This window comes from Astyanax mexicanus, chromosome 20 (assembly GCF_023375975.1).
Source record: "Astyanax mexicanus isolate ESR-SI-001 chromosome 20, AstMex3_surface, whole genome shotgun sequence".
Taxonomy (NCBI): domain Eukaryota; kingdom Metazoa; phylum Chordata; class Actinopteri; order Characiformes; family Acestrorhamphidae; genus Astyanax; species Astyanax mexicanus.
Window position 1 is genome coordinate 1,734,579 of NC_064427.1, and position 25,288 is coordinate 1,759,866.

The 25,288-nt window shown below is 40.4% G+C and overlaps 1 protein-coding gene across 1 annotated transcript in view; it reads left to right on the top strand.

The window, feature by feature from the left end:
* Positions 1 to 658: 658 nt before the first annotated feature.
* zswim6 (zinc finger, SWIM-type containing 6) overlaps positions 659 to 25,288 on the top strand; it is a 92,045-nt gene continuing 67,415 nt past the window's right edge. Inside the window, exon 1 of the mRNA XM_022680793.2 lies at positions 659 to 1,141. Within this exon, the coding sequence (XP_022536514.1) occupies positions 700 to 1,141 (442 nt within the window). The 5' untranslated portion in view covers positions 659 to 699. The remainder of the gene's footprint in view (positions 1,142 to 25,288) is intronic.

Genomic DNA, 25,288 nt, shown 5'->3' on the forward strand with positions numbered 1-25,288 from the left:
CAAGCTGCATGAGCAGGATTGGCACCAGCGATCTCCCGATCATAGTGGCAGCAGTTTAGAATGCTGGACCACTCTGCTCCCTCCTTAAAAAGATTTGCAAGAATTCGCATTTTACCTGCTGTATTATTCATAATTATTTATAATGTGTTTCTACCTGACTGTATATAAGATTCATATAAGAACTGCATTAGGGCTAGATTTATCGGTACCACTTTAAAATAAGACTACCTTTATAAAGGGTTTATAAATGGTCTACAATTAGTTTATTAATGGTTACTAATTAGGTTGTAAATGCTTTAAAATCATTAATAATCAGTTATAACACATACGTAGAAAGGGCAACAATGTCCTGTTATTTGCCAAATAGTAAACCCACAGCCTTCTATATCGTTGCCCTTTCTATGTATGTGTTATAACTGATTATTAATGATTTTAAGGCATTTACAACCTAATTAGTAACCATTAATAAACTAATTATAAACCAATTATAAACCCTTTATAAAGGCAGTCTTATGGTACCATTTTATCTTTAGTTTTTTCCAGAGCTGTATATTTAGTTCAAGTTCAGTTCACTTGCACACTGTTGTGAATCGGTTCGAAAGAGAGTCGACTCCGCGCAAAGACTCGTTCGCGAGTCGGACATCGCTGGCGTTTATATGGCACGGTGACTTCCGCTCTCGCCGTTAAAGCGGTGCGATCATGGCGGAGCGCGTTCAGCAGCCCCCAGCTAAACGGCTCTGCTGCCGACCCGGGTACGGCACGGCGTGCAGGCAGGGGCAGCGGCCCGGCGGGACAGTATGCGGCGGAGGCGCCGGTGGAGCTTCGGGCTCCGGCCAGGGGGGACCGAGCAGGACACACAGCCCGGAGTCGCTGTTGGACATTGCGGCGAGGCGAGTGGCCGAGAAGTGGCCGTTCCAGCGGGTGGAGGAGCGCTTCGAGCGCATCCCGGAGCCCGTGCAGCGGCGGATCGTGTACTGGTCGTTTCCGCGGAGCGAACGGGAGATCTGCATGTATTCATCGTTCAACACGGGCGCGGAGGAGAGCGCGGCGGCCGCGGAAGGCAGCGACGAGACCCGGCTGCCCTTCCGACGGGGCATAGCGCTGCTGGAGAGCGGCTGCGTGGACAACGTGCTGCAAGTCGGTGAGTGGACGATAGCGCGGAACGGGATCGTAACCGGGGGGTGTCGGCTGGATGTACGACGATGAGGGGTGCGCTCGCCCCGGGGAAGTTTGAGGAGCGGACCCGGGGAGGGAGGAGGTGGAGGAGGAACCAGTGAACGTTGCGAGTTTACGGCAAACAAAGGAAGAAGCATCCCCATACAGATAGATAGATAGATAGAAAGCTTATTAACTAGATATAACCTAAGCAGAACTGGCAGAAACGTCGAATCAACGTTCATCATTTTTCACATCCCTTAATACCTAATCAGACTAGTTGACTAGATTGGTTAACCTAACTAAATGCATTGAAACAGATCAGAATCAGACATCAGAACACTGAGATGACAACATTGATTAAATGTCAGGGTTGTAGCCAGCTAACTATAAACATGTGTTGTTTGTATTACACTTATCCAAGCTCACTTAGGTTAACTAGCTTACAATAAACATGCAAGTTAATCTATGCCAACTTGTGTGTTTGTATTGTTATTTCTAGTCATACAAATAATAATAATAATAATAGTAGTAGTATTATTATGAGCTAGTATTCTGATTATTAGTAGCAGTGTTATAACGATTATTATTGCATGGGTGAAGCACATATAAAATGCTTTCACCTAAAATAAAAACATTAACTAACGTAGTTAGTTATCTTATTTGTCAGTGTATAAGAAGAAGAGCTCAGCCTAAATTAACGTTGATTCAATGTCATAATTTTCAGCTTCAGATTTCAATACTAACCAATGCATATATATATATATATATATATATATATATATATATATATATATAAAGCCAATATATAAAATCAGTAAATCGATAAAATCATGAACATTTATCACATGTAGAACGTTTATTCAACGTTCTTTGACAATCTATCATACACAATTAAGCCAATCTATAATATATCCTAAAGGTTGTTTTTTTAACAACCATCATGAACATTTAACAGATGTAGGTAGATTCGCTAATTCTCAACCCAAACAACAACAAACGTTTATTCAACGTTCTTTGCCAATCTATCATATACAATAAAGCCCTAAAGGTTTTTTTCCAACAACCATCACGACCATTTAATAGATGTAGCTAAGTTAGATTTGTCAATTCAACCCAAACAACAGCAAACGTTTATTTAACGTTCTTTGTCAGTTTATCAGGGCAGTATGTGACAACCATAAAGAAGTGGCACGACGGGCTTTAAATCTCCCCAGGCTTTAGGTTAGGTTTGCTGGCTAGTGCTGCACCTTGGTCCGGTTTGGCGGCTTATTTTGGGTCTGGTTCAGCTTTGGAAGCGTGTTCTGACCCGGTTTATTGTTTATACTGAACGTGTTTGTGTTTAAAGCAGCGTTATGCACGTTTTTAAAGCATATTTTGCTGATAATCGCCGAAGAATCACCGCGGAAGTGGATACAGCTAGTTAGCCAGCTAGTCATCTATTAGCTATAGCATTTGTGTAGTATTTGTAGCTGTTTGTGTTAAAGGCAAATATAAAAAAAACGTTTCTATCGATGTTTAAAGCTATTTTTCGAAGTCAAACTTGTCTCAAAAGCCTCTGCAGTGTGTCTCTGTGGGTTATTTTATTATATTTGCTCTCAGAGAGCTAATTTAAGGCTATTTCCGATGCTCGGCTGCTGCTGTGTTTTTATTTTTCTGAGTGGGGGACGACTAGCTAACAGCTAAGAGTGGCTCGCACTAGTGTTGGTTAACGTTAGGAAAGGTTGGGTTAGCCAACAGAAAAACGTCAATTACACGTTTCCACACCATTATTAAAGTCCGCAGTCGAAACCCACGACGTCTAACAAACCTTTTCCCTCATTCCTTCAGCGTTTTTCGTGTGTATGTGTTCAGAAAAGGCTCTCTTTCGGGTTGTGTTTGGCCAGGGCGCATATCAAATAGCAGTCAGGCATTATTCCCCTCATTGAAATTACCACTTTGTTCCCATTTTCATGTTCGTTTGTGTCTTTTCAGCTTTCTGTCACCCTCCGAAAAAAAGCAAGGCAAACAAAAGCCCCTTTTTATTTCTTTTCACTGCCTTGTTAAATAGAGATTTGGAAAGGGGTGGGAGGAATGGCGATTTAAAGCTGCAGTGCCTCATTTTTCCTCCCTTTTTTCCTCCCTTTTCTGTTTTAAATGGACCTTGGCTTGCACCACTTTCCAGCTGATTGACCCAAGCTGATGCTGTGTGCTGGGAATGTCTGGGAATGTTTAGCAGTAACAGCATGCTGGACCTTTTTCTGGCTTTCTTTTCTTTTCTTTTTAACCAAAAAGGCTTTACAGCAGTGCTGGCTTTTGACAATACAGGATTTATTGTTAAAATGTATTGTCATGTAGCATGCATAAGAAGCAGCAGATTCTTAAAAATGATGTGGCGTTTAACCCTCTGTGGCATAAAGTTGCTATCAGGCAACAAACCAAGTACTTTGGATATTGTTGGTTATTACACCTTTCTGTACTATAATGTACCTTATATTTTCATGCATTTATGTTTAATATACTGTTACAAAGCATATCTACATCATGCGATTACAAGTGGGTCATAAATAAAAACAGAAAAAGTATATGTTCAAGGATTTTTAGAAAAGTATATTTGCAACTGTATTCTTGCTGTAAGCGTACTGAAATAGTGTTTTGTTTTTCATTTGTTAACTTTGCGCAAAGCAGTCTTATGCAGGTAGACCACTCCTGCACTCCTGCATGTTTTGGGTGCTTTCTTGCTGAAAAGTCAAATTCCAGAAATATATATAGATTTTTGCCATATATTGTAACACTATCCCAATACTAATGCTGTGTTCTATTTGAACTTTTACTTGGAAGACCACACCATCTGACTGGTAGTATGAGCACCAGTCGTGTTTATTTGCAGTTTATTAGCATTAACTTCTATCTAACTGCTATCTATTTGTGTCGGGTGTTAAATCAGGCAGATGTACAGCCATACTGTCTGTCCACTATCTTCTGTCCATCTGTGGACATGTTGCCATGCAAAATACTTAATGTTTATAATGCGTTATCATCAACTGGAACAGTGTCTGTCTACCAATGGGTAAAATTTGTAACCTGGGATTAATTTCGGCTGGATTCATCATACAATACTGGTAGATTACTACAATACTACTGGTTAGTGCAGTTGTGGTAAACTCCTCCAAAATGTTTATCTAACTGTTTATTGGAATTTATCAAAATGTTGACCTAAAAAATTCAGACATCCAGTTTCAAATGGAACGCAGCATCAGCATCACCAGCATCAGCAGCATCCTGACAGTCATCCCTCTCCATCCCTTGTGGACCGTCCACCTTTTTGCGAGCAGTTCAAGGATGTTAATCCCGTTACCCTGTATGATGAATTTGTAATCTGAATTGTAATGCCGCTTGCAAACGCAATTTTCTGCATGACCATTCCACCACCCCCCCTCTACCATATCTCATACCCCCTCTCCCACCTCCACATCCCTCATCCCCTCCATAGGCTGCTGGATCAGCGGCAGCGCCTCATCTGGGCTTTGTGCCCTGGGTCCAGAGCCAAAATGGGTGTCTGCTCACAATAATGTGTGAGAGTGAGCCTGAACCCATGTGTCTTTTAGCAGCAGCAGATCCAGAACCAGCAGATCTGGGAGCAGGGGCCTCGTCTCCTGTGGAAGCAGGATCTGCTGTTGGGAAGATGAAGCGCTGTGCTGTTTTATATCAGTCTGTAGATGTGTAGAAAATTTTGGGGTTTGATGCCAGCGAGAGGAATTTAATGTGTGTGTGTGTGTGTGTGTGTGTGTGAATGCATGCATGCACACTTCTTCTTCTCATTCTGCATTCTTGCAATGGGAAATGACATGAGTGCGCACACACACACCACACACAGGGAGGGTTTCTTGGCTGATTGCATCTCAGCCTGGAATGTGCTGCAAAAAATAAAGCCAAGGAGTGATAAATAAAAGATGCAATCTTTCTTCCGACGCTGGCTGGGCCGGGGGGCTGCTCCTAGCAGACCCAGAGCGTGGCGAGGGAGGCCGTACGCGGGACAGGGAACCTGGGATCTGTTTGTTTTTGTTGTTTGGACATTGTGGGCAGGGGCAAGCACAGCGTAGGGTTGGGCTAAGGTTACTATCCTAGTCCTGTACAGCTTGTATCTTTCAGCATTAAAAATAGTGTCATCAAATGTACAGCTCTGAAAAAAATAAAAGAGCACTTAAAATGACGAGTTTCTTTGATTTTACCAAATTAAAAAACCTCTGGAATATAATCAAGAGGAAGATGGATGATCACAAGCCATCAAACCACCAAACTGAACTGCTTGAATTTTTGCACCAGGAGTAAAGCAGCATAAAGTTATCCAAAAGCAGTGTGTAAGACTGGTGGAGGAGAACATAATTTTAGGATGCATGAAAAAACTGTGATTAAAAACCAGGGTTATTCCACCAAATATTGATTTCTGAACTCTGAGCTCTGCACCTTTTTTTTGTTATTTCAGTCTTTTCTCATTTTCTGCAGATAAATGATGTAAATGACGATATTTTTATTTGAAATTTGGGAGAAATGTTGTCTATAGTTTATAGAATAAAACAACAATGTTCGTTTTAGTAAAACTGATTCAGAAACTGAAGTGATCTCCTAATTTTTTTTCCAGAGCTGTATGTAGGTGTGTGTGCGTGTGCATATATGTTTGTTTATACACATTATACAAAAGCATATGGAATGGCGCATATATATATATATATATATATATATATATATATATATAGCTCTATATACCTGAAAATACACACACACATATGCACACACACAGATGCACACACATACGTGTGTGTGGGTGTATACATGTACTGTATATTCCTGTGTAAATAGCTTAGCTTCACTATTGCTCTGGCAGGTGGCCATGATAGTCTATATTTACATCCCAAGGGCGCAGGAGAACCCCCCCCCCCAACCCCCCCCCAGTCGTCTTCCTCTCGCAGTACAGAGCGTTTTCAATCTCGCAGGTGGCAGACGGGCCTGTCGCGAGGATGCAGAGTGCTTTGGTTTGATGGAAAGCGTGGCAGATCGGTGCGTGTGTGTACGAATGTGTGATATATCACTCTCTCTCAGGCTTTGGGAACGCAAACACTCCCCGCAGCCCGGTCCTCACAGCCAGAGGATCACTGCAGGAGGAAGCGAGAGGGAGAATCGGTAGGCCACGGAGCGTGTGGACTCGGGCAGCGGCACAAACAAAGGAATAATGTGATGCAGGCTTCAGGCCACGCTTTCCCCCGTTCTCTGTGCTGCTGCGGTGAGCTGCCTGCGTTCCCGCCTGCGTTCCTGCCTGGTATTGTTCGGATCGGTGTATTGATCACGCAGACAGACGGTCACGCTGCAGCCCAGAGGTCACCGGGGTCAAGTTCAGCCCGCTCGTCCTGCGCCGTCGCCTGCCGGAGCTGTATCTCTCCATCTGCTCCTCGTTTATTAGAGAGAGAGACGTCCGATGCTTATCTGATCTGATTAAGAAGGAACTTGACTTTTAGAGTGTGTCTGCAGTCTGACTGCACTGTGAAATTATTTCATTTCAGATACATTCATTTGTTGTGTTTTGTTTGCTGTGTAGTCTATTTGCAAGTATCTTGCAATATAACAATGTTTTGTTTGTGTCATATATTTTTATATATTTTTTACTTTTAAAGGAAAAATATTGTTCAAAATGCATGCTCATAATATATAATATATATAATATATAATATAATAATATATACATATAGATGATTACTCTCTTAACACCTCTAACACACTAACTACTTTTAACCTCATTTCCTTCTTCCCCTCCTTCACTCATTATTTATCCCATTATCTCCCTTCGACCTCCTTTAGGCCCTGTCTAAAGATGTTTTACCTTTAAACTTCTATTAATTTTGTACTTTACTTTACTAAGTCGCTTTGGACAAAAGCGTCTGCCAAATGTAATGTAATGTAATAACCTTAATGATGAGGGTTTAATCAGCTTAAATATTTCTAAATGTATAAACAAATACAATATTACTTATTGTTCATACAGGCTTCTATTTAATGGTTATAAAACAGATATTAAAGCACAGCTGTCCAATGTTGATTTTTCAGATTTTCATTTTTATAGCAATAATTCCAAAAATCACTGTACATAGATGATATAGATGATATGTATTTATTTGGGAAGGCTAATGATGCTTTCTGGACTCTCACCTGGTCAGTTTACTTAACTTTAATTTAATGTATCTGACGCTGAACCTCTGGGTTTTTTAACCCAAATCACAATCCTAACCTTAATACTTAAGAGTTTAATCAGCTTTAATAAATATTTTTAAACATATAAATAAATAAAATATCACTTATTGTTCATACAGGCTTCTATTTAAATGTTAAAAGCACAGCAGTCCAGTGTTGATTTTTTAGATTTTATTTTCTTTTTTTTATTATTATTATTTTATAGCAATAATTTCAAAAATCACTGTACGTACATTCAATTTTTGGAACTTTAACAATACATCAGTAATAGGTGCAAATAAAGCTTTTCTTTTTTCTTCTGCAGAATTAGAACTGGATTAAAGTTAAGTGGATAATTGTTCATGGTATTAAAAGTGATTTTGGCTTTTTTGCAGATCATTTTATTACATATTGAGATGACTATTTTAAAGTAATATCAGGTTTGATGGTCAGTAGAAAATGTTGCCTTGCCCTGAACTATAGGAGGTAACGGTTGTGTTAATGCGTGTGTGTGTGTGTGTGTGTGTGTGTGTGCATTGGCTTGTACACTCATTTCACACACTGGTGAAGGTTTCCGCATAGTTGTATGTTGGACGACTAATTATACAGTTGTGTCTAGACGTACCAAATGTCCTTCCAGTAAAGAAACATTAGTTTTCAGAACTAATTTAAGTAAAGTGAGCAGTAAGATCAGCTTTCAGATTAAGTTTAGGATGGGGGTAAGATATTAGAAGTAGGATTATAGTTAGTATGGTTGTATTTCAGTATGAGTTTATTTGTAGTTATAGCATTACTCGGTTATAACAACACACACGTTAGCGTTGGTCCTCAGTAATACAGTAAAACAAACGTGTGTGTTTGTTTTGACGTGGGCTTGTTGGTTGGCAATCGGCATTTCAAGCATTTTGTACGAGGAAGTGCAGAATTTTAGACGTGGAGCTTAAATCTTGCATGAGATGCTGATTTTGAGGCCCTTTGAAATGGAATTTGGACAGAAGCTCTGCTGAGGTTAAACAGACAGAAGGACTTTTGCATGAAAATCACATTTTTGAGGTAGGGATGGACTGTGCTTTACTTTTATTAGAGGCTTTACAGACAGGAATTAAGCCTAGTCTTGGTTCTCACAGCATTTAGGATGGAGATTTATCATTGAAAGGAAAATATAGTCTATTTATGACTAGGCACCATAGTGTTTAATTAGCTGGTTTGTTTTACAAGTGAACCAACAAGATTTATATGAACATTTAAACCAAAACATATAATAAAATGTATAATTTTGCCTTACAGTATGAGCTTTAGAATGATGTTGATGCTTAACTTACTGTAATAATGAGAATAGTGTCTCTATCGCTGCTACTTTGGGCTCAAAACACTGCTAACTGCACTATGTAACTCTATGTAAGGGACGCTTCTGTATTTCTCAGCTTGTCCAGAAATGCATGTGTAAAATGTGTCCTATAGGAGAAAGTCAATCCTTTCAAAATTACTGCTTTAAATGCAGCTTTCCAAGTTGCAGCTTTCCGAGACACACTGTAAGTCAGACTTTTGGCCTTTTCTATAGTTTTAAAAGGTTTTTGTATTAATGGAACTCTGAGCGACATCTGTTTCGAGGCTTTTTCCAGACGTAACAGCGTCTCCCTCTCACTCGTCCGTGTAATTCTCTGGGTTTTGGTTGAAATGCATGGCTGAGATTTGGCAGGGAACTAGTGCAGCAGTGTGTTTATGGTTAGGACATGTTCATGCCTTTATTACCCCACTCACAACTCATGCTTGGGTTTGGAATAGTAGTTTATTTCTGGTAATTGCGAGAGGTTAGAGATGGAAATGTGGTCGGTGGTTAGACCGCTAGCATGAGATTATAATATACATATGCCTCAAAATGTATTTGGGCATTTTAACCCTTGTTTAAAATACATATGTGTGATATTTGATTCAGATAAACACGTTCGTGATTCAGGAGGGTCTTACCAAGCTTCATCTTGGAGTTTAAAATCCAAAATGGCCGCCCTGCAGGTAAACAGTAGTAAAAGCAGTAGTATTATACAATTTATTATCACTTCTACCTGTCTGTGTCCAATCTGTGGACTTATTTCTACGCTAAAATGTTTAGATGCATAAAATACTGTACACTACACTGTTATCAACAGGAATCGCTGACAATGCTAAAAATGATAACTATACTATACATAAAAAGTGGCACATACTGTATTTTGGTTGGATTCGCCATTAAACACTCATTTATAAGTGCAAAGTAGGATCTTAGCAAAGTCCAGACTGATACGTGTCCTAGCCACCAATTAGCATGTCTAAATAATGCCCATTTCATTAATTATTAGTGGGATTAGCAGCGTTAGCAACATAAGCAGTATTCAGAGAACCAGCCATTCCTGTAATATCATCTCTTTGCCCCGTTTCCCTGAAGAGTTTTTGCTCTTTAAAAGAGAAAATATTGCAAACTGCTGATTAATCTGCCTTGTGATCTGTCTCTCCTCGGTCTCTGGAGGAACAGCCCAGAAAGCAGCATCATTACGTCGATTCGGTAAATATTAGCAAGGGTTTGCAGTTACTGGAGAAATGCTGAGCTCTCTCTCGGCTGATTAATGAATGATGGATACAGAGTTAGATTAAAAGCACTGGAATGAAGAGGAAGGATGTTTTTAGTGCTGCCTTTTAACACAAACTGGACTATAAGGGACTGTGGACTATAGTAAGGGCTATGGATTACTATATAAGGGGCTGTGGACTATATAAACGATTACTATATAATGGGCAGTGGACTATATAAGGGACTGTGGACTATATAAAGGGCTATGGACTACAAGGGTTATGGACTACTATATAAGGGGCTATGGACTACAAGGGTAATGGACTACTATATAAGGGGCTATGGACTACAAGGGTTATGGACTACTATATAAGGGGCTATGGACTACAAGGGTTATGGACTACTATATAAGGGGCTATGGACTACAAGGGTAATGGACTACTATATAAGGGGCTATGGACTACAAGGGTTATGGACTACTATATAAGGGGCTATGGACTACAAGGGTTATGGACTACTATATAAGGGGCTATGGACTACAAGGGTTATGGACTACTATATAAGGGGCTATGGACTATATAAAGGGTTATGGACTACTATATAAGGGGCTATGGACTATATAAAGGGTTATGGACTATATAAAGGGCTATGGACTATATAAAGGGCTATGGACTATATAAGGGGCTGTGGACTATAATATAAGGGACTGTGAACTACTATATCAGGGGCTGTGGTCTATATAATTGTCTATGGACTACTATTAAAGGACCTGTGGACTATAATATAAGGGGATATGGACTACTATATGGACTATATAAGAGCTGTGGATTCATCAATGAGTTTCTAATTTGTTTTTGAAATGGTAATTTGATCTTTTTGATATACTTTGATATATTGATATTTTGGTACACCCCTATAGCTTGGACTGAACTCCATGATTTAACCGCTGCTTTCCAGCCTGAATAACAGGTTTTGGTCGTCAGCTCTGCTTGCTGTGGGTTTAGAGCAGGAGGATCAGTGATGTGTGAAGATGCTCGATGGCGTAGAGGAGCGGCTCGGCCTGCCCTCTCTCTCTCTCAGAGCGCTAATAATCAGCAGTATGGTAATTTCCACCAGTACTTCAGCTGGAGTGCTGTGACCTCGGGTCGAGTAAGTGGAGAGGCCTGAGCGATTCTGCTGCTCTGCTGTCCTTCTTTAATACGCATCCACTCCTGTTTATTTCCTGATTGTAGTTTTCTCTTTTTTCTGTGTTTATTTCTCTTATTTCTGCGTACGTGACCGAGCGGCTCGTGCGCTCGTGTTCAGGTTGTATTTCAGGCGTCGCTGCGTGTGTGGAGCTGAATGGGAGATTAGATGAGCGCACTGATTGACTGGAACGCAGTCGGCCTGATATCCAAATACTTTGGCGAGGCCTCCGGTACCGGGCGAGCTGGGAGAGTGGCATGCCTGCTGTTGGTGGGATAGCTCTGGGCCATCGTCTCGGTGTAAAACTGCATTAGCTCAGGTTGAAGTGATGCTCATGATTACATTTAACAGGGAAATTCCATCGACTCTTTAAAAGGCATATTTTAAAGTATGCCTCTTTAAAAGGCATATTTTAAAGTATGAGGTCATGCTGTGAAGAAACAATAGTCATGAGTCATGGTACAGTAGTCTACCAGTAGTGATAAAGTGTTATCTCAGTGATTTAATGCTCTGCTTGATACTGTATTGATTTCCCATTGAAAAATATTTTTGTTGTATTTTTACTTTTTGACGTACCATATTTTGCAGACTATAAGGCGCATTATGCGACACTAGTAAGGAACAAGGATGTTGCCATGTTTTCCTTCTAATTCAGCAGATCCTACTGCTGGGTGGTGGTGTAGGAGCTAAGCTAAGCTAAGCTAGGTAAACAAAACTGTAATTCTTAAAGAAAAAACATTTTCTCTCCTAAAAATTGTTTATTTGGGTGAGTAAAGCGCTTCACGCTTCACTGTTTACAGTAAGCTTAGATTTCCAGATTTCCACTAAGGCTAGGTGCAGTAGCATTAGCATTAGCAGCTAAAAGATAGCACTAACTGACAGTGCTACACCTGAGTGTTCCAGTAAACCAGAGGGATATTAGCTAGCGGTTTGTCCCACGTAGCTTGTTTTAATATGGTAAACATACAGGTTACATTCTGATATACTCACCTATTATATACTATATACTAATACTAATATACTAATGCTAGTTTGCTCCAGGCTCGATGCTGGAGAAACTTCACTGAAAACTCACCTTTATAATGTTGTAGTCAAAAGTCAAAGTCAAAGTGGTTTTTATTGTCATTTCAGCTATATACAGAGTACACAGTGAAACGAAACAACGTTCCTCCAGGGACCATGGTGCACATAAACACAGTGTAGACAGAACAATAGTGCAACAGTACAAAAGTGCAGACAGACAATACAACACAATACAGACAAAGAATAATAAATAACAAGACAGTGTGCAAATTTTGCAGTGTGCAAAAAGGACCAGGTGAGGTAGTAATTACTCTATTACACAGTGTGCAATAGAGTCCAGTGAGGTAGTAGGGTTTTTAGTGCTTTCCATTTTCTGGGGTAAGTGGGGTAAGAGTGTGTGTGCATGTACAGAAAAACCATCAGTTCAGTCTCTGCAGTTAAGGAGTCTGATGGCTTGGGGGTAGAAGCTGTTGCAGAATCTGGTCGTGCTGGACCGGATGCTGCGGTACCTTCTTCCCGAAGGCAGGAGGGAGAATAGTTCGTGTGAGGGATGAGTAGAGTGGCTTTACTGCTCCTTAATACTTAACTGGTGCACTGACTGATTTTTGGGAAAATTAAAGGATTTTAAGTGCAAATATGTATGTATTTTATAAGCTTTAAATATGTAATAAAATCTTATATAAAAGAATTTGAATTTCTGTACCTCCCACATTAGATATTCTACACATTTTTTAGCTTTATTTTTATTATTTCACATTTTTCTCCCTGTTCGTTTTGGCGTATATATAATAAACAGACGTGAGCTCAGGCAGGCCTTTGTTCCTGGGCTGGAGATTCATGTGGAATCCAGTCCTAATGCGTTCCGTCTGTCCATATGGTGCAGTCAGATATAACGCATGCTCCGACTTCCTGAGCTCACGCCTCGCAGGCTCACGCGAGGTGATGAATAATTGTACGTATGGACGGGTTACGCAACTCTTTTATCTGGCTTGTTAAGGAATGTGCCGCGGTCGTGGTGTAAAGGAGGAACACCTACAGCTTTAACAGCGTCTGCGTCGACGCGCCGCTGCCTCGCAGCCAGAACTAAAGCTGTGTGTTTTTATTCTGATCTGAAGCTGCTTTACTGTGAGGTCAGAGTTCAGCCGGGTTTTCTCTTCTTTAGACCTGCAGGCTGAGCTGTCGAGCAGCAGGGATGTAAAATATATCAGTATATCGAAGTATTGTGATTAAATAATATTTCGCTTGATGTAGAGCTGGACAATATACCAATATTTTAATGTTCTCATCGACAATAAATAAGCTTATTGAGGATATAAATCATCAGTACTTAAAGAAAACGGACCCAGCTGTATTTACATTTTATTACAGAGAGTGTCTCTTTTTATCAGTGTACTGTACATAAAAAAGCATTTTAATAGCAGCATAACAGAATCTGCCACTTCTGATGCTGTATTTTGTCTGTTTTTGTCAAAATATGATACTGTAATATATAATTTTTATCATTTCACCCACCAGCTCTATCAACACATGATTATTTTACACCAAGAGTGGTGGCTTTAATACTGTTTATATCGATATCAGATTATTTCAAACCAACCAAATCGATTATGTTTTGTCAAAATTGCACGATGAATGAACCAATAGAAAAGAACAGGAATATATATATTTTTTAACTGGAAAAATAGATTTATATATGCCACCTATATATGTGTACTAGTAATGAAGCAGTATTTGTTCTTATTATTTTATAGAACAGTAGTACAGTATTTTATACAGGGGCTTTGGAAGGGTTTCTTTCCTCAGGTTTATGTACTGCTGAACACAGTCATGGGGGTTTAGAGGGAAACCCAGGATATATTGTTATTATTATTATTCTTATGGGTTTTGCTGTGTGTTTGGTGTAGTTTGTGGGGGGATATTTGACGGTGTGTGTGTGTGGGATGGGAGGGGCTGTAATTGCTTTAAGGGGCAGCAGAGCAGCTGTATGTTTTTTTTTGTTAGTTAATATTTAGTTAATCTCTAGACTCCGGACCTGCGGGATTGTTTTCCTGCAGCTCCTCATCCATCTTCCCCTGATCGGTATTCAGCCTCGTCTCCCTATGCCATTAACCTTCAGCGAGGGTACGGAGGGGTGGTGGAGGGTGGGGGGTGGGGGGGTGTGAGGCCGGCAGTAGCAGGCTTACCTTTCCTCAGCGAGGGACACACTGCTCTTATATTTTCCATTACACACTTCAGCCGCCTCCCCGCCGCCCTGGCCGGTCCGAGCGGGGGAACATCAGGCCTCTCGGCGGGTCCATACGGTACCCGGTCCTATAAAAAGGCTGGAAAGAGGGAGCCGTGTTCTCCCGCTCCGGAGCTGCCGTCCCAAAGACAGGGAATTACCTTAAAGGCCATATTGTCGGTCTTGTCCCTAATCCAGACTACAGCGAGCTGCTGGCAGCGCCGCCGCGCTCCTGCGACACCCTGACGGGCGCTGACGCACGACGCCATCCCGCCCGGCCGGGGAACAGGTCCTGAACCAGTGTGGGAGAACGCAGGACCTTCGTCATGCCCCGTCCTGCTCCGTATGGCAGAAACAACGCGGTGGAAAAGAGAGTTTTAGCCAAAATATTCTGCCTCACAAAAAATTAATAAAAAAAATACCAAAGACAAGAGAGCTTCTATAGCTTCTTTAGCTTCTTTCAGCTTTTTTAGCTTCTTCAGCTTCCTCAGCTTCTTTAGCTTCTTTAGCTTCCTCAGCTTCTTCAGCTTCCTCAGCTTCTTTAGCATCTTTAGCTTCCTCAGCTTCTTTAGCTTCTTCCTCTTTCTCAGCTTTTTTAGTTTCTTTAGCTTTTTTAGCTTCATTAGTTTAGCACTGGAGCTAATAAGTAGTGCTGCGTGCTAATAGCCACTAGCCTCAAACTACACTAAATTATCTCATGTAGACCTAAATTTTGTTTACATATAATTAGACAACACAAACGCAAGCCAAACAATAAAAATACTAATTATTATAAATTAATATGTAATAGTCTGCGATGGATTGGCGGCCTGTCCAGGGTGTATCCTGCCTTCCGCCCGATGCCTGCTGGGATAGGCTCCAGCATCCCCCCCCCCCCCCCCCGCGACCCTTCACGGATAAAGCGGTTGACAATGAGATGAGATGAGAATATGTAATAGTTTGAATATTGTACGGATATAATATTCCATGAATTATATAATAATTATTATAGAATTATTATATATTCTAACCTATATTTTCAAAGCCATTGTGTAAAAAATAAGATAAAAACAGTAATGTTATTGTGTTTTCTATTTTTTCCATTGGTATTGGGATATCCACCAGTGTTATCGCTTACTTTATTTTTTTGTCAACATCATACACCATTTTGTATTGAAAAACCACGCTCTACCTCACTCTGCCTCCAGCTTTGTTGTGTCATGTGATCACAGTCTGCACTGTAAAGAGCTCTCTCTGTAGTTACATGCGATTAATGCAGTATGAGTCTGTTGTTATTCACAATGTTACGTTTTTGTGAACATTCATATTTCAAGCACTGTATTTTTTTTTTTAATTAGGGGTGGTATCTGGCTTATTTATGCCCCCCAGGTTTTCTGAGGACGTGAACTGTGTTTAATATCTGGTCGCAGTGAGACCCGGAGAGCGTGCTGTGATGAATGAGATCTTTAGGGTAGTGTTAATGGGTAAGCGATGCTGGTGAGCAGTAGCGTCGGGCAGGGCTGGATTTGATTGGCTGTGCCGCTCGGCTCTGATGTCTGCATTTCTTTTGAAGAGCTTGTGAAACGTGCAGCGCGGGGAAAGCATCTCGAGTGGTTGCGTTATCTGGAGGGCTGCGTTCTCCAGCGCAGACGCTTCGCACAGGGCTGAAGTTCTTCAAAAGCCGGCTGAGGAGCCCTGCATCGCCGAGGTGCGGCGCTCAGCAGGCCGGAACATGCAGTCGGAGCCTGAAACGGGGGGCAAACACTCGTATCCCCTCCCCAAAAAATCCTCATGTTAAGTCCTGACGCAATAATTTAGATTTTGTTCATTTGTGATGTACATGTTCTTTGATTTTACAAAATTGAAAAACTCTGGAATATAATCAAGAGGAAGATGGATGATCACAAACCATCAAACCACCAAACTGAACTGCTTGAATTTTTGCACCAGGAGTAAAGCAGCATAAAGTTATCCAAAAGCAGTGTGTAAGACTGGTGGAGGAGAACATGATGCCAGGATGCATGAAAAAAAATGTGATTACAAACCAGGGTTATTCCACCAAATATTGATTATTTCTGAACTCTTAAAACTTTATGAATATGAACCTGTTTTATTTGCATTATTTGAGGTCTGAAAGGCTTTATTCTTGTACCTCCAAAACGATAAACATTACAAAAAATCGTGGATATAAGCACTTGTATATTCCATTATGCATTAATATGGCATTAATTACATTATTATTTCACATTATATTGGTATTATCATAACATCAGTGCCCTTTAAATTCCTTAGCAACTATACATTACATGCATAATACTAGTCTGTTCATTATAGTGACATATTAATAGCAATCAGTAGATTATTATCTAGGTTTGTTTATTATTTTATTTTATAAAGCTAGCTTTGTCTCTCTTTATAAAATCCTATTAATTTAAACTAAAAATAGTTACTGGTGCATCTTTTATCTTTTATTATTGTGACGCTCCAGCCTGAACTCTGCTAAGATTCTGACAAGGATGAAACCGAAACTTCATGGGAAGCGCAGCTGTTTTACGCGTTCATATCACTTACACGTGTGAACTGTTCAGTCAGATGTCAGATATGGGTCGTATTTAAACATTGTGTGAACAGCCTGAAAGCCTGAAAATCAGATTTGGGCCACCTTTAGCTGCTAAACCCTGGTTTAATTCTAAACCCTGGTTATGTTCTACCAGGCCAAATGTGCATGTTGGAAAAGTGTGTGTGTGTGTGTGTGTGATGGGGGAGTATTTCCCTTTTCTTTGGCTCTCTTTTTCTTTTTTTGGTCTTTTTGGAGCTGCTCAGTTCATCAGGCCACACAGCAGATCCAGCAGCTGGACTCTGACTGTGGCTTTTCCAAAGCAACGCCGGGTCACCGCTTATCCACCACTTCCTGCTCTGGCTCCCCCTTCTGGGACTCATGTGCCGGATAGAGTTTCACAAGGTCCACAGCCTGTCATCCACCCATGCCTTCCGTTTACTTCCTCCGGCCCGACACTAACGGAGGAACCGAGGCCTGAGAACCCCGACTCAGCCTTTAGTTAACCCTTATTAACCCTTAGTTATTATGATCTTTTACTAGACAAAAATATTGGGAATTACATAGAATTATATCACTATAGCATTAATATTTTTTTTTTAAAGGAATTACATTTTTTTAATGATTTTATCAAATATAAATACCTATTTTGATAACAAACTGATCATTTGAATCACCCAAAACATACCGTTTACTGAAGGCAACGAATGAAAAGAAAAAAAAGCTGTTTTAGTAAGTTTACAACAAGAATATATTAGGAATATAAACATACAAATACTTTGGAAAAAAATAAGAGAGCATTTCAGTTTCTGAATCAGTTTCTTTGATTGTGCTATTTATAGGTTTATGTTTGAGTAAAATGAACATTGTTGTTTTATTCTATAAACTACAGACAACATTTCTCCCAAATTACAAATAAAAATATTCTCATTTAGAGCATTTATTTACAGAAAATGAGAAATGGCTGAAATAACAAAAAAAAAAGATGCAGAGCTTTCAGACCTCAAATAATGCAAAGAAAACGAGTTCATATTCATAAAGTTTTAAGAGTTCAGAAATCAATATTTGGTGGAATAATCCTGGTTTTTAATCACAGTTTTTTTTTCATGCATCTTGGCATCATGTTCTCCTCCACCAGTCTTACACACTGCTTTTGGATAACTTTATGCTGCTTTACTCCTGGTGCAAAAAAAATGGTTTGTGATCATCCATCTTCCTCTTGATTATATTCCAGAGGTTTTTAATTTGGTAAAATCAAAGAAACTCATCATTTTTAAGTGCTGTTTTATTTTTTTCCAGAGCTGTGTATTTCTAAGGTTTAAAGTAAATAAAGGTGTGCCCCCCTCGTCCCTCCCGTCACCCGCAGCTTCAGGGCTGCCACATGCTCGCACAGGCCCGCCGCGCTCCTGTCGCACCTTCCTGTCTCCCTGCCATTGTTCTACCTGCCTCCAGCCCCAGTCTCGCCCCTTTCCAAACCGCCCGGATGAGAAATGAAGAACCAGACCGTCCTGCAGAGGAACAGGTTCAGAGAGGAGAATCAGCCATACGGGCCACGGCTCTAAACACACAGCTCAATAAGTGTGTGTGTGTGTGTATGTGTGTGTGTGATGTAAGATGTGTGTGTGTGTTTTGGTGGTGGCAGGAAGTGCTGAGCAGGGCTGTTAATGGGAGTAGATGGGAAGTGAGGTCACATACTACTGCATCTCAGAAAATTTCAATATCATTAAAAAGTTACTTTATTTCAGTAATTCAGTTGAAAATGTGAAACTCATATATTATATAGATGTATTAAACACAGAGTGATCTATTTTAAACGTTTATTTCTTTTATTGCTGGTTTTGATTGTGTCTTACAGCCAATGAAATAAACCCAAAAATCAGTGTCTCAGAAAATTAGAATATATTATAAGACCAATTGGTACTTTTGGCAGTGTGGGCAGTGTGCCAAGTCCTGCTGGAAAATGAAATCCACATATATCTATAAAAGTTGTTTTCAGCAGAGGGAAGATGTAAGATATGAAGTGCTGTAAGATTTTGTGGGAGAACAAAACTGCACTGACTTTAGACTTGATAATAAAACACAGTGGATCAACAGCAGCAGATGACAGACATGACTCTCCAAACCATCACTGATCATCAGTACATTTTACATTTCATTTAAAGTAAATCAGTGAGTAAAATTATCCTGTGAACTTAACAGAAGGAGCGCTTTCTCGTCCTTTCCTGGGGCGGTCCTGATGAGTGCCAGTTCCATCGTTATGTAACTTATCATTAAGTTTTTAATAGTCTTCGCGGTGACTGCACTTGAGGAAGCGTTCTTGAAAAGTTCTTCATTTGTTCTTAAAGTATTTTTTCTATACGTAATTGAGTAGTTGCTGCTTCTCATAATACGGATTGGTACATTACTGTAAACCTGTAACTCTACCTCTTCACAACTTTACAACTGATGCTCTCAAACATCAACATTTAAAAGAAAAGAAATTCAAGTAATTGAATAAAACTCTTTATAAGTTTTTAGTTTACTAAGTAATTCCATGTTTTTCTTTCATAGTTTTAATAAGTTTAGTATTAATCCACAATGCAGAACGTTTTAAAATAATGAAAATACTCTGAATTTTAGAGAATTTTGAGTGTGTTGGCCGGGCGAGTGTTGGCGAGGTGAGGTGCGGTGGCTCTGCAGCAGTTTTGATTTGCTGGTGGAGACGGAGAATGCAAACTATTGACAGTCTTTTATCATTTTTTATTTAGTTGGAACGGGAGAGCGGAGGAGGCCGAGCTCATGTCAATTCGCCAGCGGAGCCCAAAACCGATCCAGATTTATAGAGGCATAAGCAAGACAAATGGATGGCCCTGCCTTCCTCCACGGGGCTCCATCCAAAGCTAGAATACACCATAAATGACATATTTAGCGGCGTGAGAATGGGCCGCCATGATTAATTTAGTATGGAGAGAGCAGCGGTATCGACATCGCCAAGCAGCGAGGGAAGGGCTCTCGCACTGAGCTATAATAGTGATCATAATTCTATCTGTAAGCTGTGGAGGGAGGGGGGGGGGGGGGGGGGCGCTCTGCATAGACACCAGCACTGGGAGAAATGAATAGGAATTGGATATGCAATGCAGCATGACAAATCACCCGTGCTGAAATGAAGCGGTTGCAGTTTGTAAATTAAACGCAGAGAGAGAAAGAGAGAGAGAGAGAGGAATAACGGGAAAGCCAGACTTTTATTTATTTTCTTGGCCCAGGTTTAGGCCCTGATTTTAACCTGATTTTGTTGTCTTAAAGGAGCAGTATGTGCGAAATTCTCCAAACTAACTCATGAAGTCATCAGATAAACATGCTAAGTTTAAGCCAGTATGATGTTTGTCTTTGAACTGTCTATTAATGAGTGGAAATCTTTCAGTTTTAGTTAGTTTTAGACTCTAATCCCCGCCCACTGCCTGTCTCCTAGTCCTCCTAGTATTTCCACCACCTGGGTTGCCAGGTATAGAACACAATAGCAAGTAAACACACTGTGCTACAGCATCAGCATTCTTTTAAAAAGCTCCATAAGCAGAAACGCAGCTTAGAGCCCAGAAGGGCTACAAGACGGAAGCCTAGCTGTTAATTTTCTCCAGAACAGGTCATCACTGAGCTTCAGGTAAGGTTAGCTGCAATCTTGCTATTATTTCCCTGAAATTAAGTTAAAGCTTCTGACAGCAGAGCTTCAGCCAGTATGAAGTAATTCTTTAAACATATTTGTCTACTAATGAGTGGAAATCTTTTAGTTTTAGTGTGTTTCATCCTCTAATCCCAGCCCACTGCCCGTCCCCTAGTCCTCTTACAACCTGGGTTGCCAGGTATGGAACACAATAGCAGGTAAAATATTAAAATATTGCAGATTTTTGCTAGTCAGATTTCCTGTGTCTTTTAGCTGTTCAGAACATCAAAAGTCATATTGGATACAGTCTAGATATGACGAATCTCTTATTTACCTTTTAAAAAGCCATTGATTGGTCTAGACGCGAGACAGCGCCTGGGTAGGGGCGGGGCGGGTGATGCTATTAGCCCTGTATTGTTTAATATCGCAATATATTATTTATATATATATATACTATTAACTTTGGGCCAATTATCATTCACTGCTAATTCTTAAGAAGACGTTTTATTTTTATTTTTTTCTCGATTATGAGAACAGTGAGACTTGTCTTTTACAACTTTGCACCTCATAACAAATCTCCAATATTTTATTTTATTTTATTTATATTTGGTTTCAAACTGATTTACATAATATTATTGTGAAAATATTGATGAATGAGACCCAATGCTTTGGTCACCACTGAAAACCATTACTGATCACCAGTCCACACTATAATAATGACAATAATGACAATGATAATGTTGATGGTGATGGTGATGATGGTGATGAATGTGATGATGATGATGGTACTGTGCTGATTACTCAACAGTAAGTAAAAGTATTAACTGTTTAGCAGTAAACTGAGCAACCCTGAGTCACACCCTGAAATCAGTTGTGGTGTTTTTTCCTGGTGTGCGTGTTTCTGAATTAGTCACTAACTGATCGCGCTTTTCTCCGAGCTCAGAGCCGCTAACGGCTTCCTACAGAAATCAGCTGCTGAGTCAGCTGCGTACTCGCGGCGGTTTCGGGTGGCTCACGCGATCCCCCAAAACGAGTTTGTCTGGATAAGAATGGAATAAGCCAGAGGGAGGAATATCTCCGGCTTCCAGATTTCCTTTAAAGGGCACACAGGAAAAGTTCTCTGGGATCTACCCAGCCAGCGTTCCTCCTGTGCAGCTTAGTGTGTGTTTTGAATTAGGAGAAAGTTGGTCTGCGGTCAGGCGTCGCGCTGCCTGGCAGACTGGCACTGCAGTAAAGGGTAGTAGGAGTTTTTGTCGGCCTTCCTGAGCAGCTGTGCCAGTCGTGGGTTTACTTCATACAAACACAAAAACATATTTAAAGATTTCTGCTCATGTACAGCAGGCTGTATTTCCACTGTTGTAGTATCAGCACCTCCATTACATGATGCTGGAATACAACAGCATTAAAATCACGAGTGGGGAAATGGGATATCCTAAAATTCTGCCGAATATACAGAGACTACAATCTGTGACAGCGTGATGATACATTTTAATTGGTATGATGTTAAAAAGCATAATAAATATGTAGTAATGTAGTTTAATAAATATTTTTAATTGTTGTTTTTTTTAGTGTAAGTTAACCTTCAGTCTTCGGACAAATGTTTGACACCTGTGGAAATAATGCTAAAAATCAGTTATATAATATATATTTTATAAGCTCTGGGCTATTAGTGTTCGACTGAATAAATAAAAGCCTGTTTTTTTATGAGCAATTACATTTTTGATGTGATCAAATGGCAATCCTCTAGTATGCTTTTTTTCATATGCTTTTTTAGTTGAGAAGCAATACAAAAATACATTTTACAAATGTTGTGTTCTGTATTCAGTATTTGGCCTTATATGATCAGGAGATCTCTGGTTCGAATCCCAGTCATGCAGCTTGCCATCAGCTGCCGGAGCCTTGAGAGAGCACAATTGGCTGTCCTTGCTCTTTCTCTGGGTGGGTACAGTACAGTAGATGGCATTCTCTCTTTCCCCTCATCACTCCTAGGGTGATGTGGATCAGCACAAGGCTGCGTCTGTGAGCTGATGTATCAGAACCGAGTCTCTGCACTTTCCTCCGAGCGTTAGCGTTGTGATGCTACTCGACAGAGGAGGAGGAGGAGGAGGCGTGTAGTCTTCACCCTCGTGTTGTGGCATCAGTAGTGATAGGGAATATACAGCTGAGTAGCTAAATTGGGAGAAAATAAGGAAAAAAATAGACAAATTTATAAGAAAAACATATTTTTGTGCATCCCTACTAAATACCTTCTGAAGTAACTCAATAAATTAACCATGATAATAACTCTAGACTTTAAATTGTGTTGTGTAGAGATGTCCTGGTGCAAATCTCTTTCCCCCCCACCAATTCTCCTCCACCCGTGTAGCTTTAATTCACAATATGTAGATAATGATGATGATGATGATGCTGAGGAAGGGTCGGCGGCCCCTGTGCCCCAGCTGGTGTTGCTCTGTATGCAGGGCCACGGGCAGGAGAGGGATGAAGGAGGAGGTGGAGGACAGGAGGAGGAAGGGGGAGGTCGGTACGGAGGGGCCGAGGCCCTGGAGGATCTCTCCAGACTCTGGCTGTCTCTCTGGTGTGTCGCTGAGAATGATGGATCTGTTTGTTTGCGCTCCAGTTGATGCCGTGGGCTCTTCATGCAGGGAAGCTGTTTTTATTATTCCGGATTCTTTATCTCTTATGCATATTGGGTAATCCGTAGTGCTGATATGAAATATGCACAATATTTCTATTGCAATAAACTCTTTCTATTTCTTAAATTCGGTCAATATGATATAATTCCGATTTCAATGTGTTTAAAATATGTTTAAACATGTTTAAAAATCACCCCTTGTGGTGAACCAATCACAAACACTGGCACTGCCATGCTACAGTATCTACAGTATCTACAGTATCTATAGTGTTCTGCCCTTTGTGCTCAGCTTTAATGCAGTGAACTGACAGCAGCTCCCTGTAATGAACATCAGTCACTAACAGAAGCTGTAAATACTGTATATATCTTAATTTACTATAGTTTGATGTGGCTCTATTTGTGATTTTTTTTTTTTTTTTTAAATATACACATTTACTTTAACCATATCATCAATAGTGGATTAGCCACAATGGCTAATCGCTAATTGCTAACTGTTTTTCAATTCCAGATTCAGTAGATTGTGTTCTGCTGTTTGATATAATATGTGTATGATTGATTGCTATATTTCACTTAAATCTTATTGAATCATTTATCTCAGAATATACCGTAGCAGTGTAGCGGTCACCTCAATGCTAGCTAGGCTAACACATGACCAGGTTCAATAGAGCTGGCTAGCAGCTAACTGCTGATGCTAACTCTTTTCTAAGCTGTATTACTTGCTGATTATATAGAGTAAGGTTTGCTGTTTGACAGGGCTGCAAATATTGACTTTTTTTATTAGTAGTCGTCTAATCGATTAGTTATCAATTAATAATTCTCACAATTTATTAATTATTTGTCTGGCTGCAGTTTGTGGTAACATATTGTCTGCTTTCTCTCTATTACTCCAAAGACAACAGGAGAATTCATTATATGTGGGATTAAAATGCTAAAAATGTGTATAAAGGTGTAATGAACTGACGTACAGTGTGTGTAAGTGTTTGAATATGGGTGTTATCTTGTCCCTTATCTGGTGTGTTTACATTACCCCTCAATCACACATTAATTATATGGATTAATCGCTGTAGCCCTACTGTTATAAATGTGTGTAAGTAGATGCCTGTATGTTACATGACTGTATGTTATATAACCGGTATGGAAATATATTCTATTGTGATAAATATGATAATCTATCGATAGTGAATTATTGTCCTACAGTAATCAGTCTCCAATTGCGATCCAGTACAGCTGATATCGATTATGGTTTGTGAATCGGCCACGTGTGACTCTGGGAGGCTGTGAATCATGGTTGTGCTTGGATGGATCTCTGGCTGGACAGGGGCAGGAGGTGCAGGCAGGGCGGGGCCTGGCACGAGATGGCCCCTCCCCTTTTGTGTGGCAGGTCACAGAGGCTGGCGTCGCCCTGTTGTCTCGAGTTTCGCGTCAGACGGTATTTTTGACGGTAAACCGAGGAGGTGAGCGGCGCTTCGTGCCCTCGGCCGCGGCGCTAAAAGGAGCAACCCTGGAGCCTGGCAGGCTGCAGCGTCCCCGCGCCGTCCTGATGCCACCGTGCCATGTTTCAGCGGCACAATGAGGGCTTGGCGGAGCCGGGCGCCTCATTCCATTCCCGCCAGTGTCTCCAGCTGCATGTTGGGCCTCGTCCTGCTATGCGAGAGGGGCCGTTCCAAATGGAACCAAGCCACCAGCCACTTCCCTTCCACACCACTAATGTATCTTCAGTTCTATCAGCTGCTGCTTCTGGAGCTTCAGAGCCAGATAGACATAGCCTTAGCTATAGGGGTGGGCGATATAGCCTGAAAAATAATAGTATCACGATATTTCATGGTATTTTCATGATAATGATTTGTCGACTATACAAATTTGTCAACTCTAAATATTCATTGTCGACTCATCGTTAATTTTCAGCTCTCACACAGTTCACACTCAGCTTGGCAACAGATCACACATTTCCTCACTTAATATCAGCACTTTACACATTCATAGAACAATGTTCTGGACATTTGAAGGAAATTTTAATCGCTTGTTCAGCTGTTTCTATCGATGTGACGTGAAGACAGAAAAAGAAGCTAGAAAAAACAGCTAACAAACTGAGAAAAACGATGAGGACAAGGCAGAAATAATCGTTGACTAATCGACTAATCAGAAAAATAATC